General features: G+C 44.6%; 1 protein-coding gene across 3 annotated transcripts in view; it reads right to left on the bottom strand.

The window, feature by feature from the left end:
• vps13b (vacuolar protein sorting 13 homolog B) overlaps positions 1–17,323 on the bottom strand; it is a 339,339-nt gene that overhangs the window by 87,222 nt on the left and 234,794 nt on the right. For all 3 annotated transcript variants that reach the window (XM_083990417.1, XM_083990416.1, XM_083990418.1), the window contains 4 exons: positions 13,276–13,617; positions 12,070–12,544; positions 11,768–11,905; positions 4,722–5,087 (listed from right to left, as the gene is read on the bottom strand). In XM_083990417.1, the coding sequence (XP_083846543.1) occupies positions 4,722–5,087; positions 11,768–11,905; positions 12,070–12,544; positions 13,276–13,617 (1,321 nt within the window). The remainder of the gene's footprint in view (positions 1–4,721; positions 5,088–11,767; positions 11,906–12,069; positions 12,545–13,275; positions 13,618–17,323) is intronic.

Here is a 17,323-nt window from a genome sequence, read left to right as displayed (position 1 = left end):
AATAAAACTTGAAAAAAAAAAAAAGTAGACATAAATAAATAATGGGTAGTTTTCACTTCATTCAAAAGAACATACGTTTTCCTTTACAAGTGTGCTGGAGTAAATCACCATGAAAAAGCAAGGGATCCAAAACTCTGTGTGTGTGTGAGTGTGTGTTGTCGTATGCTTATGAAAAAGTGTGCACTACCGCTGCTGCTGCTCCTGTGTGTGTGTGTGTGTGTGTGTGTGTGTGTGTGTGTGTGTGTGTGTGTGTTGTTCGGGGGCACTCTATGGGCAGTCTGACGGAGAGCTGAGAGATTAGGGAGGGTCTTGTTTCATGGACCTTAAGACATCTGTTCTCTCTCTCTTGCCCACCTCCCAACCTTTTCTTTCATTGAACTATAAATGCCCCCCTACCTTGGGGAGGGGGGTGAGTCGTGGATGCAGGGGAAGGAATGTGGGGCTTCCACTTGCTTTTCATTAACACAGGATCTGGTAACACACCTCACTGTCAACCTAATCCCCTCTCTCTCCATCTTGTCCCCTGGCAGAGGGGAGGAGGAGGAGGAGGGGGCTGCCATGACCAGGTACAGAGCCCCAGATGTTCTGTGGATGGAGGGGGGGATGGGGAGGGGGGGTGGATGACAGGGTCTTCACCCCGCTGCAGCTATGGATGATGTAGGCTAATGAAGACGGGGTGGGGCAGGGTGGCCGACTGTCCTCCTGTTTTTCCCTCTCTGCCATGGATTATACATATGAAGAGTTCATTTTGCAAAAGCAGATAAGTGCCATTTTGAAAAAAAATGAGCTGAGGCTTTGTAATTATTTTTTGCATAGTGTTGTTTTCAATAAAACTTTATTTTTTTGAGATATGTCTGTTTTTTTACATCTCAAAGTCACTCAACTTATTATGTAGGCTAAATAAAAAATAAAAAATGAAGATTCTAGATTATTTAAAAACTGAGTTATCTGCTTTTGCAAATGAACTCTTCATATATCTCCTTTATTTATCCACCACTCCTCTTTTACTTCCTTTCTTCTGCCTTTCCCCTCCATGTTTGTTTTTTGACTCAACATTTTTTTTCGTTCTTCCCCCTCATCTGCTCTTCTGTCCTTCTTTGACTCATAAACTTGTTTTCTTTCTTGCGCTGCGCTGGATCCCCCCCCCCCCCCCCCCCCCCCTCTCTCTGCTCGCTGCTGTTATTTTTCTCTTTGTCAAATAACGTTTTATGTCCTGTGACTTCTTTTTATCTTCCTCATCCTCTCCTCTCACATTTCTCTCACTACATCTTCATTTTTTCCTCTCCTTCGACTTCTCTATCTCCATCATCCTCCTGCTTCCCTTCTTTCATAACTCTTTCCCTTTCTCTTCTTCTCCCCATCCCCTCCCTCCCCTCCCTCCCCTCCCTCCCCTCCCTCCCCTCCCTGCTTCCTCTTACAAACTGGCATCATCCTGAGGTCTGCTCAGGATGTGGTCCATCAATCTCCGCCTGCCACTGAGGAGCAGCAACGCAACAAAAGCAGCAACAGTAGTAGTAGTACATACTGTAGCCGGTAGTAATACTACATTCCCCCTGTCTTACATCTCTCATGTACAGCTTCTCCCAGGGGGGTCATTCCCGCTGACTTATTGTGGCAGCTCAAATGCTCAAACCGTACAGAACGGGAATCCTAACCTTTATCTTCCTAAAAAAAAAAAAAAAAAATTCCAAGGTATCCATTTTCTGAGGTATGGAGCAGGCAGGCAGGACCGGGAGAGGCCGGGTGGTGGTGAGTGATGGAGGCAGTGCAGCTAAGGCTAAGAGTCAGCAGATACATCTATTGTCGTCAGCGATCGCTCTGCGTAATTTGAGACAGTTTGTCTCCTTTGCATGTCAACAAATCTGGGAACACTATGTGAAGAAACCCTCTGGGAAAATAACCATGTGTTTTGTGACAAAGATCTATAAGAGTGCTAAAGTTATCAAGAGACAAAAAAAAAGAAAAAAAGAAACAACTGGGCGAGACAAACATGTTACTCAACAGGATATATCTTGGGGAAATTTACTTTCCAATCACAAAAAAACAAAAAACAAAATCAAAGATCCTCTTGGTATGAAGTAAACAACAGCGTAGCAGCTCGGCTCTGGCAGCATCTACAGGTGTTACTCCTCCTCTCACAGATGAGGCAGAGAGATGAAATATCAGCGCCTATAATGAGATCTACACTGAGTATCTCAAACCTCTCAGGTATTTCAGAGAACACTCGGATATGATAGATGAGGAGCTGAATGAAACTTTTACTGCACATGATGACAGCATTAGTTTTATGGGCCGTTATTATAACGTCTTGTTCAGAACGTACGTACATGATGTTACATTTTCTGAGCTGTAACAACAAGAGAGATCCAGTGGATGTCAATAAACACCAGTGGTCTTGATCCCTATACTATTATACTTTTTTATTATTATTTGTGTCCAGTCAAAGTGTAAAGTGAGTTGCTCTGTTTCAGTTTGCTGGTAACTGTGGGAAAACAATACCCAGTAACTCTATCTGATCTCTGTTTCCTGTGTTTACTGTAAATGAATCACATGCAAACACTTTAAAAAGTATCACTATGCGCAAAAGGAAGAGCAGTCACTTTAAATAGTAGAATCACTTGTGTGGAAAATGAGTGGGAGTGGATTAACTTTCATATTAGCAAAGAAATTCTCTCTAAACTCTATTTCTTTTTCCATTGCATTGCACACAAAGTTTCAACTGTGTTTATTGAAGTATGGATGAAGGATGAAAGCTGAAAAGCTGGTGAAAATCAGGGCAGGGCACGGGTGCTGAGTATTGTGTCACCGTGCAGTTATGCAGATTTGAGTAAACAAAGTGCAAATTGTTTGAGGTTTTAATTAACATTTTTCGACAATCATTTTATCTGAAGTAACCCTATATAACAACATCTGCAAAACAGATGCAGGCACTTAAGGGAGCAGAGCTCCAGCTCCGTCCTTGTCCCTTTGCACCCTCCCCGAACACAGAGAGGACGTGTTGCTCAGCGGCTCCTCGGCACAAACCTACAAATCTACCTCCTGGGAGTCAACTTGTCCCCTTATTATCTCCCCCCTGCATGTGGCAGAAGCAGCCCCTCACTCTGCTTCATCCTTCTGTCTCCATCTGGTGTACAGTTTGGAAGACGTGCCAAGAAAATAGCAAAAAACTGAAAAACAAAGCAAAAAAAAAATCTCTGATAATCTGTTACAGCGAGTTGGCTCGCGCCCAGCAGCAGCGTGGAAAGATTGGAAGCTTTTTAATTTATATTAGTATTAGCAGATCTGATTGTCATAATGGAAACACTGTGATGCCTCCTGGATAATAGTCAGTGTTGATGAAGGCAGGGTTTGGTCCTAACATGAAAACAAACATCTCGCTCTCACACACACTCATAACTTTAGCACATGAAAATATCATTCTCTCACACAGACCCCAATATACACATACCGCTGCAATCAAATACACACACACAGCCTCACACCAACTTAAGGTCCAAGACTAACACAAACATCTCACTTTACAGTTTACTGACAAACCTTGTTTTTGGCAGATGAGGGCTTTGCTAGCATGTGTAAAAAAAACAGCAATATTCCAAATAATACTGAAAAGCAATACTGTTATTTGGGTCGCAACCTTTCCCAGTGTGAGTGAATGACAGTATCAAATCATCTGAAAACGGCTGAGACATCATGTTCCCCTCAGCAAACAAAGAAAGAAAGTGGAAAATGAGGCGAAGAGCTACACACTGAGATACTGATCTCATCGATAACAATATAAAGCTTAATGACTGCAGGACTAACAACTTTTAATCTGGATGAATAACTAATAGAAGAGCAGGGTGCACCGGGTACAGCGCTGTAGAGTTTGTCCGCATCAATATTTGTTTGGTTACATAATACATAATGACACGAAACAGAACAATTTGTTCCTCGCTACATATTTTATTGGATATTTGGAGCTTTGTGTAACTGTACTTTATTTTCAAAGGGCCTGGACTGGTTCCTGTTGGCTCACATGTGGAGCCATGTTGAGCTAGGGTCCTAGACAAATGACACACCACAAAAAAAAGTGTGTACATTTATTGTTGTGTACTGCAGAGTCTTAAAATTTGCGGTTTTCTTTAAAATATGATAAAATCTGCCAAACGGGGGTGAAGTCATTCACATGCAGTTGTTTCCAATGTGGCTCCACCTGTTTCAAGAATTTCCTTGAAAACAAGTGGCAATATCTTGAAAGAAAGCAGAATAAGACAGATGACATCACCGCTTTGACGTTCTGCACTTTTCACATAAAGAAAAAGTTACAGTGAGTCATTTAAGGTCCAGAACCATGGAGCATTTACTGAGTTAAGATAAGACAGAGCTGGGACAGGGTTAGGCAGAGTGTACTGCACTGTATGAGTGTATGAGGCAACGCGTGATGAAAGGTAATGCTGGTGTAGTTTACAACCAATAATTAACAAGTATTTGGGTTCTGTGTTTCTGCTTTAAACACAAAGGTGAACATGAGAGTCTGGAGAACCATGACAATTAATATTTGGCAGGCGCATCCAGGTACCAGCCGCCAAGTATGGTTTTCATTTCATTACGTGGTTACAAGTTAATTGAGCAAATTACAGAAACGGTGGTTTTATGTGTCTGCACCTGTGATCCAGTGCATCTGCTCCGCTCACAGAAGCTCAATGTAATTTCTTCTAGAAGACGTTTCGTCATTTACTCACCTTCCATCCTCGGCCCCGACTTCATGTTCAGACTTCCCGTCATGGCGGACACCGACACCGTCACGCTGGGCTTCTTCGGATGAGCCTCCGTCTCCATGACCACTACGATCTGGGCGGTGTGGAGGGAAACCTTGTGGAAGGACAACGCCAGCGCCTTGACGCCCGGCGCGTCGGGATGAGAGACGGCAGACCTGGGCTTCGTCTTCATGGGGGAGGAATGAGGCGTGGAGGAAGAGGAAGGTGGTTTAGTGGAGGTTTCCCACACGTGGTTTGGTAGGACTTTATTCAGGTAGGCTTTGGCCTGCTCCAGCTTCGCCAGCGTGGGATTGATCTTCAGGGGCCGCGAGAGCTCAATGTTCAGCTCAGCTGTGTAGAGAGAGAAAAGAAAGACAAGATATTAAACCATTTAACAATAACTCTCACAACAAGGCTGCAAATCAGAATATCTCAAGTATCTATTGAGATGACCCCTCCTCCTCTGCATGTGTCTCAGAGATGGAGGATGGAGTTTATGGAGCTTATAATCCTCACACTACCATTGTGTATTGTTTTTAGTCTGCTTGATGTATCACTGCTTACTGTGTAGGATACTGATGTGACCGTGACTACATTAATGGGCGATATGTGTGTACGCAGCAGAGCAATATGGGGAGGGGCTCCTGTCTGTGCTGTGAGGGTGGATAGGGGGCAATCAGCTGGAAGATTTGCCTGTTAAGGATAGATGGATGGCAATATTTTATTTTATTGTATCTATCTCTGTAACTGACATGATGGCAAAATGTATGTTCTGTGTTTCTGTTGAGAAAAAAAAAAGTTTGTTCAAAAAAAGACTATCGATGTGCGTTGCCTCCCTTCATGTTGTCTGCCTTGAGCCGGGCTGTAACACTATTGAAACATCTATTTATGAAGTGTGATAATAAAGAAAAGTAGAGGGAATGATGCATTTGAACAGGTAACAAAAACATAACTGCACCAAGTACATTTGGTAGTATGCAAACACTTCCTGGATCTCTCTGATGTCCTGTTCCTGTTTAGTGAATGTGATATGTTTTTTAGGATCATCAGTACAGTGGATAAAGAAACTCTTCATCAGCGATAAAGCAGGACACCTTGAACTGTTCTAAACCCATTTCACTGCTGGCCGGGGCCCTGGCTCGTCACTGACATCTTACTCTACTCAGTGTCATTTGGAAAGTCACCATCTAAACTGGACACAGTTCATTCTGTTTTTTTTTTTTTTAGGGCAGTCTTTACTTGTACCACTGAGCTGGATCTGACCGTCGCCATCTGACCGGAGGAATTCTGTGTAATAATACCAAGTCTCGTAAATCAAACTCTGAACTCACTCTTCTCTCCTCTTCTAATCAGTCAAGCTTTGCATGCAAGAAACTGTTAAATAACAGCTGGGTCCAGTCTCAATCTCTGTCTCCTCCTTACATGCACACGCACAGTTACTGGCCCGCTCTCCCCTGCGATATCCTAACGTGACACTGTGGAATAGCAGAGGAGAATCTCCTCTTCATGCCAGCCGCACGAATCCAAGACTCCTCGGCATCTTCCGCTCTACCTCTCCCTCGCTCTCTCTTTCTCTCTCTCTCCCTCGCTCTCTGATGCACTACAGCCTTCAAACACTTGACTGGAATTCACAGAGACACATGACTTAACTCAATGCCGTTTTACACCACTTCCATTATCCCATTTTTCCACTTGGTCATGATGATGGGAGAAGGAAGCAGCCGAAAACAACAGCAGCTGTTTTTCATGGTCTCATCAAGGCACCAGTGTTTAGAGGTTCTTTTTTTTTTTTAAATCTTTTTTTTTTTAAAGGGTTTTAGGTCTCCTGTCTGTCTCCTCCCCAGGTAGGTGCTGGATGACATGAGCAGGAGTGCTGCCAAGTACTGCCTTCTGCATACATACATACATACTGCCTTCGGGGTAGAAGTAAGGCACTTGGTCAAATAATAGAGGAACTGGAGGAGAGATGGAAAGGAAAGGTGGATTTCTCTGTGCAATGTAGCTTATCATTTCCAGTTGACTTCTCACCAGGAAGCGTTCCAGTGGTGGAATAAATAGTCCGTATGCAGCTGTTCGTCCAGGTTCCTCTGCTCCCCTCCCATGTTCTTTCAACCTTTCATCCTCTCTCTCTCTCTCCCTCTCCCCCCCTCCACTTCTGTTTCATGTAGCCCATCTTTCTGCTTCCTTTCGCTTCTCTCATTCCTTTCTATCTTTTACTTCTCCTCCATTCTCCCACCTCAACAGCCCCTCCATCCCTCCTCCTCTCCCCCCTCTCCCCTCCTCCTCCTCTGTAATCACATAAAGCTGTCTCTGATCACCCACTCAGGGCCAGTGCTGGGGCCTGGGCCCTTTGCTTGGCTCTCCACAGAGGGAGACATGGTCCTGATTACCAATTGTCCTTCTTCCCGAAGTCTCTTTCCACCCACCCACCCCCACCCTGAAAAACCCCCATCTCACCGCCGCAGACCGAGCCAAGCCTGGAGCAACATACCTGTTAAACCCATCAGACGCTCACCTGAACCTGAGCAACCAGTGCAAACACTTGCATCTTGCTATAATTCAGATTTTCAAGACTTAATTTGGTAAATTCCTCCAGGAGGACGTCTCTATGCTGCTGTTGAAACAAATTCAACCAATACAAGTTCTGTACCCGGATCATTAATTACACAGTTTGCAAGATAGGATATGATATTATTGTCTGTTGCCCAAAAGCACTCCACTGATATTATTGTTCATGAATGGAAAAAGCAATTAAGTGGAGCAAACAGCTCAACTCAATCATTCATAAAAATCAAAATGCTTCCAATAACAATAACCTCAGACATGTTACTCACTATGGTGGTTCAAGTGAGTGTGACAAATTATCACTTCATAAATTACCAGCTCCCTCAGAGATTAACAGATGAGTTCAAAAGGAAAAATTCTTCTTCTTCTTCTTCCTTCGCACTGTCTAATGACAGAAGGATAAAGTGCATCTCCTTGTGAGAACTCTCCATGGAGGACTGGAGAGGAAGAAGACGGCTACAGCATCTGTACAGCTTCCCTCTGTCTTTATCCAACAAGCAGTGGAGCGTATTTTTAGTGCATTGGAGCAATGACAAGAGAGGCGTCTTTGCAGAATTCAAATGAAACCACTTCACAGCCGTTATATAGCCATATGTCGAGCACATCAGTTGATATCCTTAAGTTTGGTTCCTTCTTCTGGAGCTGATATGAGGCTATGTGAGAAAGTCTTTACAGTGATGTTCCATGTGGTTTCACTAGAGAGGCAAAGACGGCATAAAGAGGAAACTAAAAGCTCGTTTCAAGTTTTTTTTTTTACAGACTAAACTGCAAAATCATGCATTTCTGGATCAGCACTAAGACTCAATTATGTACACGACCACACCCCTTACGCACTATAGTGAAGAATGGGAAATCAAATCTTATTCAACGTCGCTTTCAAATGAGCTATTGTTCTTTAGGCAGATGAGGACTTAATATAAATTACTACCAAGCAAAAGAAGTCAGTCAATGGCTTTTTTTTTCTCCGAACAGTGGCATTTTTCACACCACACGTGTGTTTTTATTAGAAAAATGTTAGCTTCAGCTGTAAGTCTAATGGCTATTTTAAGAGGACTGTCAGTGGAGGGCCTGTGCATCAAGCCTGGAGGTTAAGAGGTGGTGTTGGTGTTCATATACCCTTAAAGAACAGGCCTTAATGTGAACAGGCTGCGGGGAATCAGAGACTGGCCCTTCTCAGGTGTCAGCCTCTATTAGCACTGGAGAAAGTGGGAGATCAAGGTCTGACAGAGGCACACACACACACACACACACACACAACTCTGCAGAGTGGTCGAGGGGGGAGATCAACTATGCTTATTACCCAGGTTACTGTGCCTTTTTGGCAAGGTCATACATGACGCCATCCCCACTTTGAACCTGGTGTCGGGAATATGTGTGTGTGCAAACACCACAAACATTGTTTTCATTCCCCTCCCACCCCTCCCACCGCCTCCTTTTGATTTCTTGAGCTGACTTTTATGCTTGACTCTTGACAGCAGAGAGCCCGTGTCAGACGCAGGTGGCAATGCGTCAAATTACACACGGCCCATATGCCTGTGTTTGGGAGTGCCAACCCTTTCTTCTTTTTTTCCCCCCAAGTATATCTGTAGAATCCCACTGTCACAGAAAAAAAAGAGGCCAGTGACACGCACCCCAGATGCCATCTGACTCAAATTAGAGAGGTTCTGGACGGTTCGGAGGGGCACGGGCTTGTATACAGTAACTGACAACATTTCCACAAAGCCATAGCTTGACGTGAAGCAGGGACACAGGAGAGTAATGGTTCCAATTTGTTCTAGCTAATCTATCACCTGCTGCTTCTCTGCAGCGGGGCTCGGATGATCTCTCGTCTCCAAGTGGTAGCAGTTACCTCTGGACTTGTTCACTGACCCTCTTTAAGGCTGGAGCTGAGTAAGAAAGATGAGACAGAGGAGGGAAGGAAGGAACGCGCATGAGTGTGTGAGTGTTTGTGTTTTCACTGGTCAATCACCGAACCCCCTCTCTCTCATGTTGGGAAAAAAAAAACAAAGTCAGCGCCGTCCCTTTTTTCACGTACGTGCTTGCCGGTCAAACCTTGAACCCTTGCTTGGTTCTGAACAAAATCTGGCTTCCTGTCTGTATGGGAATTAGTATGTAAGTGTGTTTGTGTGTCTGTGTGTGTGATGAGCGGCTGCTGAGTGAGGGTCAATGCTGAAACACCATCCAATTTACAGTACACATGTTACAAGTGTTTCCCACTCAGCATCCTTGGGAGGGAAGCTTTGATTGGTCTCGCAGAGGAAATGCTGCTGAAATTGCGAGCATATTGCTGTAAACACACAGCGAGACGTGGCCTCGTGGCGGTCTGCTCTCTGTTTGCGCCTCGTTGAAATAAATCAAATGTGAAGCGTTGTTGAATCAAAGTGGAGCTGCCAGACATGATACATACACATCGCAGCACAAACACACAGTGACAGGCAGTAAAAAGACTTGCATATGCAAATAAACCATCTCTAAAAACAATAGAGGGGACAGATAATTAAAATGCACAATGTGTGCTTTGTTCTTAATTTGCACTTAAAAGTTTGTGAATCCAGACAATAACAAGACTGAGTAGAGTCGTCAAAACATGTTTTAGCAGGTCAAGACATTTGTTGCATATGCAGATGGTTCAGTTAAGACTGATAAATGTGTACTCTGTGTCTCTTTGTAACTTCTTCCTTTGCTCATTCATCCCTGAGGAGGATAACTATCTCCACCAGAGAGCCATCTAACCAAACAACACACAGTTGTATGTGTGTGTGTGACTATGTGGGTGATGGGGGACCGGTAGCATGTGTGGTCAATTCTCGATGTTTCCAGCAGAGCCTGACCTGGGGCAGCCTCACACTGAGCCTGGATTCTGTGTGAGTCATTGGGGAGGGGGTGGTTGTTAGTATGTGTATGTGTATGTGTGTGTGTGTGTGTGTGTGTGTGTGTGTGTGTGTGTGTGTGTGTGTGTGTGTGTGTGTGTGTGTGCGTGTGGTGTGTGTGTGTGCATGTGGGGAGAATGAGTGTGTGTGTGACTGTGATTGAAGTTATCATACAGACAGACAAGGACAGCTCTGCTCTTTATGAGTTCAAGGGAAACACCTGACTGTAATTGCACCGTGCACTTCGGCATGTAACCACAACATAACGTGAACGATCTTAAACGATGAAAACAGGCAAGAACGCCAGCTGATAAATCATACAAAAGTTGCAAAACCAGTGCTCAGCGCTGTGTAAACTCTGAAAAATAAACAACGAGAGATTGAATCCACTGAATCTTTGGAAACGTTACAGTACGAGATCTGCTGCTGTTTGTCTTTCTTTCACTTCTCCGGAGCGAGGTCGGAGGTCAGGATTACTCATGATGTTGAGGGAGAGTCTCTCTCTACCCGCTGCACCAACATGCCTCTCTCCTGTACACAGTGGATCCCCATCAGAAAGGACTCATATTTACCATATATGATCAAAACCTCAGTGAGATTCTGATGTAATCCATGCCTCATGGAAAGGTCATGCTTGCTGTAATTTGGCCGCTGGCGCCATCTGGACTGAGCAGAGGGGTAGATGGACATTACTGGTGTGAGCTTGTATTGTGTGTGTGTGTGTGACTGCTGTGGTTTACAGAGAGCCGCATTGTGTTATGTTGTGTGATTCCACGAGGACAGATAAACCCCCTCTGCTGACAGCGGGGATGTGTGTAGGCGAACGGGGGCGACTCGCATCGTCCAGCCTGGAGCTCGCTTCTTGTAAACATGCACAGGATGGTGTTCCTGATTGTACGCATGTGGAGGAGAGACAGGGGGGGTCTATGTAAAAGTATATATGTGTGCAGCTGAGTGTCGGTGTGTGCATGCATCTGCAACATCTGGCCTGGCTGAGTTCAGGGAGCTGAACTCTGAAGGATGTCTTGTGCCTACACACGCTGCATGAGGCCACTCTCACATGGATACGAAGGTCGTGCATTCACATCGCAGCAGCCCACTCACACTTTGTGTTCACTGCAGCTCTGTTTGGGTAAAAATGTCAGCCACACCCGTAGGTCATCAACCTTAGCTTAAAGCTATACGCATATGGATATCACATCAGTCTAAAAATAGAGAACCGAACCCGGTGATCCACAGGAACCTGATGTTACACACACACACACACACTTAAATCAACAGGAGCTCGTAACCTGCTGTTGAAAGTGAGTAATATTAGAGATATCAGCGGCCTCATGGAGAAAAAATCCCCAACGTGTGTTAGAATCGGCCCTTTATGTGCACACATGGTAGAAAAGAAGTTTGCCTATGGTGTGTGTTTGCTTTCACATTTTTCCTGAAATGTGATTAAATGTGAAACGGATGCTCTCAATCGTAAAAGGAGCAAGTTAGCATGTGTGTGTGTGTGTGTGTGTGTGTGTACACAAGTTGCACATGTTCAGCAGTGAGTTTGTGTGTTTGTGTGTGTGCGTGTGTGTGTGTGTGTGAGATCCCCACCTGGTCCGTTGAGGAAATCTTTGATCTGGAGGCAGAGCAGAGGGGGAGGGATGCCCGTTTTACTGTCAACCTCTGCTGCTACTGTCTGCAGCCAAAACACGTTGTAGTCAAGAGATTCTGGCAGAGTCTTTCCTGGGTCTGGACACAGTGAGGCAGATGGAGAGATTAGGAAAAAAACAAAGAGGAGGGAGGAGGAGGAGAGGGAGAACGGGGAAAAGAAAGAGAACAAGACAAAGAAACTGTGTTAAAATGAAGAGATTTAACGTTTTCACTCGACTTTATCTTAATCGGCTCCAGCTCACCTAGGCACTTGTAGTCGGAGGTGACTCCTCTTAAGGCCACATCAAACACGGACAGCTCCATCCTCTGCTTGCGGTGGTGGCAGCTGAGCAGAGCGGAGGGCTGCATCACCTGCAGGTACAGGAGCGGTTCCAACACCTGGTCGCCAGCCCCTCGTCTCCCCGGCTGCCTCACGATGGTCACGCCCAGCGCCTGGCGGGCCGAGGAGCGGCTGGGAGTCGGCAGGCCGTCCAGGGAGAGCAGGCTGCCTCTGAGGAGCGGAGAGGCCGGCTGGGAGGTGTTGCTGTTGAAGATGTCCTCAGCTGTCAGGCCGGCCAGGGAGTCCTGTGCAGCTGGAGCTGGAGCCGGAGTCGGAGCTGCAGCCGGAGCTGGAGCTGGAGCGGGAGCTAGAGCTGGAGTCGGGTCTGGAGTTGGTGAGGATGAAGCTGGAGGAGACTCAGACAGGATCTCAGACTGGTTGAGGGCACTCTTTCCCACCTGCAGCAGATACAGGAGGATCATTTAGAGCTGGGTTGAACTTTAATTAGCAGAAAATTCAATAACAACCCACATCAACCATATAATTCTGTGTCATTTTGGGCCATAAAGTAGATTTTTAAAGGGGCCATATTATGGAAATATCACTTTTTGAAGGCTCTTCAACATATATTTGGGTGTTTGTCTTGGCCTTCCAGCCCCCACAATGTGAGAATTGACAAACAAATCTGTAATGTGCAGGCTCCCTAGGTTGAAATCCATGTGGTTTTACGAGCTGTTCCCTCAGTGTCTGACAATGATGTAATTAGTTTTCGAATTTGCATAACCCCACCCCTACCTGTGAGTACCGGTACTGGTAGAGGGGGCGGGGCAAACAGTGGTTCATTTGCATTTAAAGGGCCAGACACTGAAACCAGCCATTCTGAACAGGGCTGTTTTGACTGAATGGATGAAAAGAGCTGTGATATTTTTTGACCAAAGCATGTCACAGATATGTCTTTAAGACAACTGGGAACTATTTTAATTTGTGGAAAAGGGGCATAATATGTCTCCTTTAAAAAAAACTGCTGTATTAATTAACCACTGTATTGTACGTCTACGTGACGGCACTGCTCTCACAAATGTCAAATTTTGCTATTGTGTTGGAACGAATCATTATACACACATGGATAACTGACCGATCCAGGGACTGACTCACTTCTGAGCTTCTGTTTCAAAGCCTTTTTGTTTACCTTATCCCCAGGCTCCTTCTTCTCCAGCGTGCAGGGAGTGTCTGCCGATAAGGGAAGGGCCTTGGAGGAACTGGAGCAAGCGTAAGTCATAACAGACAGCTTGCTAGCGGTGAGGAAGATGTCGAAAGGGATGAAGCTGAGGTTCTTGGTGATCGTGGACTTGTGGGAGGGCCGGGCGATGCAGTGGTGGCTGGCCCCGCTCTGCTGCTCGATCTGGACGATGCGGATGCGAGCGCTGTCGCTGCCGAAGCCGCTGTCCTGCCCGGTTCCACTGTGACGTGACGAGGAGTCCACGCCCATCGCGGGGTCGCGAACACCGTGCTTCTGCTCGTGTCGACGCACCTGTGCATAGAAACAGTGAAAGGTAAGAAAAGGTTCACACAGTTGCTTCTAATGTCTTTGGACACTGAAGTCAAGTATATATACTGTATATATACACACACACTACTCACAAAAAAGTTATGGGATGTTTGGGTTTTAGATTAAATTTCAGAATGCACCTAAAATGCACTATAACCTTTACAGGTGAATTTAATTTAACCTTCTCTAAACTTTTGAATGCACAATTGTTCAATGTTTCAGTCCTCATTGAATAACATGCTGTTCTCTAACAAGGTGATTAACCACAAAAATCACAAGCACCGTCTGATTTAGTGGTTCAATTGTCATTGAAACTCTAAATGTTCTGGTTCAATATACAGTCCTCTTCTCTCTCCCTCTCCTCTCCACAATGTTCAAATTTTGACATCATGAGAACAAGACAACACTTTGATCAAATTGATCAAGTTATAGATTTTTGCTGTGCTATAGCCACCACTGTTGTTAGCTTTTGTTTGAGATAAAGAAATGACCATTGCATCCTTCTACTTAAAAGGCTTTCATGATAGGATATCACTGTAGTATGAACTTCTTATAGGGATATTCTTGTCAAATATCCCTAACTTTCTGTGGGTAGTGTATAAAGAGAGAGAAAGCAGCCTCACTGTGGTGTGGTGTTCAAAAACATACAGACAAATAGAGACGCTACCTGCGTAACAGAACTGAACATGTGCAACATCTTCATGACTGTGATAAACATGAGAATTCAATTTGCATTTCAACAAACTGCCTTATCTCAAACCAAACCAGCATGGTTTGTTAGCATTACAGAAGGGGTCAAGAGCATCAAATAAAATGGATGAAAGCTTTTTTTCCCCCTTTTCTTTTGGTAAAATTTGTTTCTTGTTTGGATCCTGGCTTTACAAGAGGACGCAAAAACCAAATAACTCGCTTGATTGAAACCATGGACAAATTGACCAAAAAAGGAGAGCGTCGTACAACCACAGAGACATTAAAGGCATGCTCTGGGACTTTTTCTGTGGTCTAAAAATCATTTTGCACTTCTTGCAATATTGGACATGTCTTTAGAAAAAGGGCCTCACCCTGGCAAATCGAATTGTTTCGTGCACTGACTGTGGTACTGTGTATAAAGCAGCTGAGATTTTATGCTTGGCTCCGACTAACGGATATCGGGAGAGTTCCAGCCGTTGCAGCAGTAAAAAGCTTTCAGTGACAGATGCTATAAATCAATGTAAGTAGGTTGCTGGGTTTTCAAGCAACAATGAAAATAGGCATCTTTATTCTGCTACCAAAGCATGCCATCCTCAAGACTATAAAGAAAGCCGCCACTGCTTCCCATGGGACACGAATGAGACAAACATTTCAAGCTAAATGCTACCTGCCAACTAATAAATTACTGGACATGTTTATGTAGAACGGACATGTGTGGCTAAAAAAAAAAAAGCCAGAATAAACATAAAAGTTTACGTTTCAAAAATTTCCCAAGCACATGGAAAACATTTTGTAGATGCTACAGGGCACTGACGATGTTAAAAAAAGGGCACGATGACCCGACAGTCCTCTGATAGCTGCGTGCTTGACAGGTGCAACATGAAGAGACTCGGGTCTATTCATCATAATCATTTCCAATAACGTGTCCAGCATTATTACCACACTATTAAGGCCTCTCCTCCTTCATGTTAATGGGTACAATGTCAGTTTCAATTAGCTACTGCTGTCTTTTGAAACATGACTATGATAAATTGTAAATTTTTTTGTAAAAAAAAACACAGAGGGGGTGAGTTTCTCCAACAGAACCAAGGTGTGTCCCATCCTATCCCACCCTCATCTGGCCCAACCTGCACATGGTTGCTATTATAACATGTACTCTTAGCTGCCCCCCCCACTCCTCCTCCTCCTCTTCTCTTTCTCTCCTTCACTACATCCCACCCACTCCATGAGAATTTTAAATGTATATTATTGCTGTGGTGGAGATAGTGTTTCAAGACCTCCAGGCAAATACTAAACCCACTGGCAGCACATTAGACAGAATACTTGACTTATTAGATATTTCCTATTCTAAACAGTGTCATCAAAGGCTAAGAACAAGAGCCATATAAAACACCGCGGCATGCCTGCCCGCCTGCCTGTTCTGTTCTGTTCGGCCGGGCTTATGTGAGGGGCTTCCATAGACTCGGCCCTGCCAGATTCCTCTCTTTTCCCGGGCCTAATGAGGACAGGATGTGTGCACTCCTTTTCTGTAGAAATGTAAGATTTTCCAAGCAATGGGGAGGGGAAGAGAAGGCAAGAAAAGGGCCTGGACTTGTCTCCATGTGTGTTGTGTTAAGCGGGTGAAACTTGTACTGAGGTAAGGAGGTATTTCAAAAAGGTACTTGGCAAAGGCAAAATGTCCACTCCGAGGAGCGCCCCACGTTGGAAGGGACAAATAAGCTGCACAGCAGCTGGGAAAGAGCGAGCGCCAGGAGAAACTGCCAGATACTCTTTACGCTTCTCTGTCTCTCTTCCCAAGAAGGCTGTACACATGCATTTACAATTACAGTAAATACCCCGTCTTCTTTTTAACCACCACTACTAAGAGAGTGCCCCCTAAGCAAATTCTTGGTCTATATTTAGATGTGCTTACGAGTGGAATAAGGGATAATGGGGAGCCAAATGGGGGGTGTAGAGGAAAAGAGACAATGAGAAAATATACCACAGCGCACAGTTGTTCATATAGTTTGAATCAACACATGCAATCAATGCATTCACAGACATGTACGCATAAACACACATGAAGTCAGTTGTGTTCCCAGGGTTTGATCTCAGCTAGAGTGAGTTTTAAAGCTCACGACTGGATTGCTCCGTGTGTGTGTGTGTGTGTGTGTCTCTGGGCTTGGTTATAGCCTCGCTGTGCTTACTCACAGGTACACACAGAAAACATCAACCTATGGCTCTGTAGTCTTTATGCTTTAACCTTTTAGCCAATTTATTCACTGACAGAGGGCAATAAATTCAGAATACAAACATGCACTGCAGCTACAGCAGGCCTCGTCCCAGATGAAATCCCCTTTTCCAACCATTACTTTCTATTATATTGTATAATGGCTGCACTGAAGCGCTGTTTCCAGATCCCAATGCAATCTTTCACTGGACTTAGTTGATCATGATCATGAATGTGCGACTACACACACACACACACAGCCTCCCCCAACCCCAATCGGCCAGTCATGAAGTCATCCCCTCAGAGTCTCTAGGCAGAAAATTCTGGAAAATGGAGGATAATCCCCAAAGTGTGAAACCATGAGTCTCCCAAGTGCCAATCATATCAGAGCGCATCTGTACGACTTCTGACCCCTATTTCTGTCAGTGTAACTCAGAACAGCTTGGCTCGAGGAGGGCTAATATGTGGAAGCAAATGTCACATCATCCAAATGCCACCCGTTTACAGTGTTGGCTGGCTAGTTGAATATGACAACATAACTTTTACATCTGAATACCACATATGCAGTTGATTGTTTCCAGATGAAAGAAAAGTAGGTTGCAATTCAGGTTCAGAGATCAGGGAACATGAAAATGTGAATGTTTTAAGATGGTAGGGAAACCCATGGTAGTCGATAGGGAAAGAGTATAATAAATACAGTCCAAGTAGCAAAGGTGACTATTATTCCTTTCAAAAGGGTCTGTTTAAAAGCCACACATCCCCACTGAAGTCTGAATCAGTCAGTCAAAT

Source organism: Trachurus trachurus, assembly GCF_905171665.1.
Source record: "Trachurus trachurus genome assembly, chromosome: 16".
In the NCBI taxonomy this organism is placed as follows: domain Eukaryota; kingdom Metazoa; phylum Chordata; class Actinopteri; order Carangiformes; family Carangidae; genus Trachurus; species Trachurus trachurus.
The sequence above is the reverse complement of the archived record's forward strand: the minus strand, read 5'-3'. Positions and strand labels throughout refer to the sequence as shown.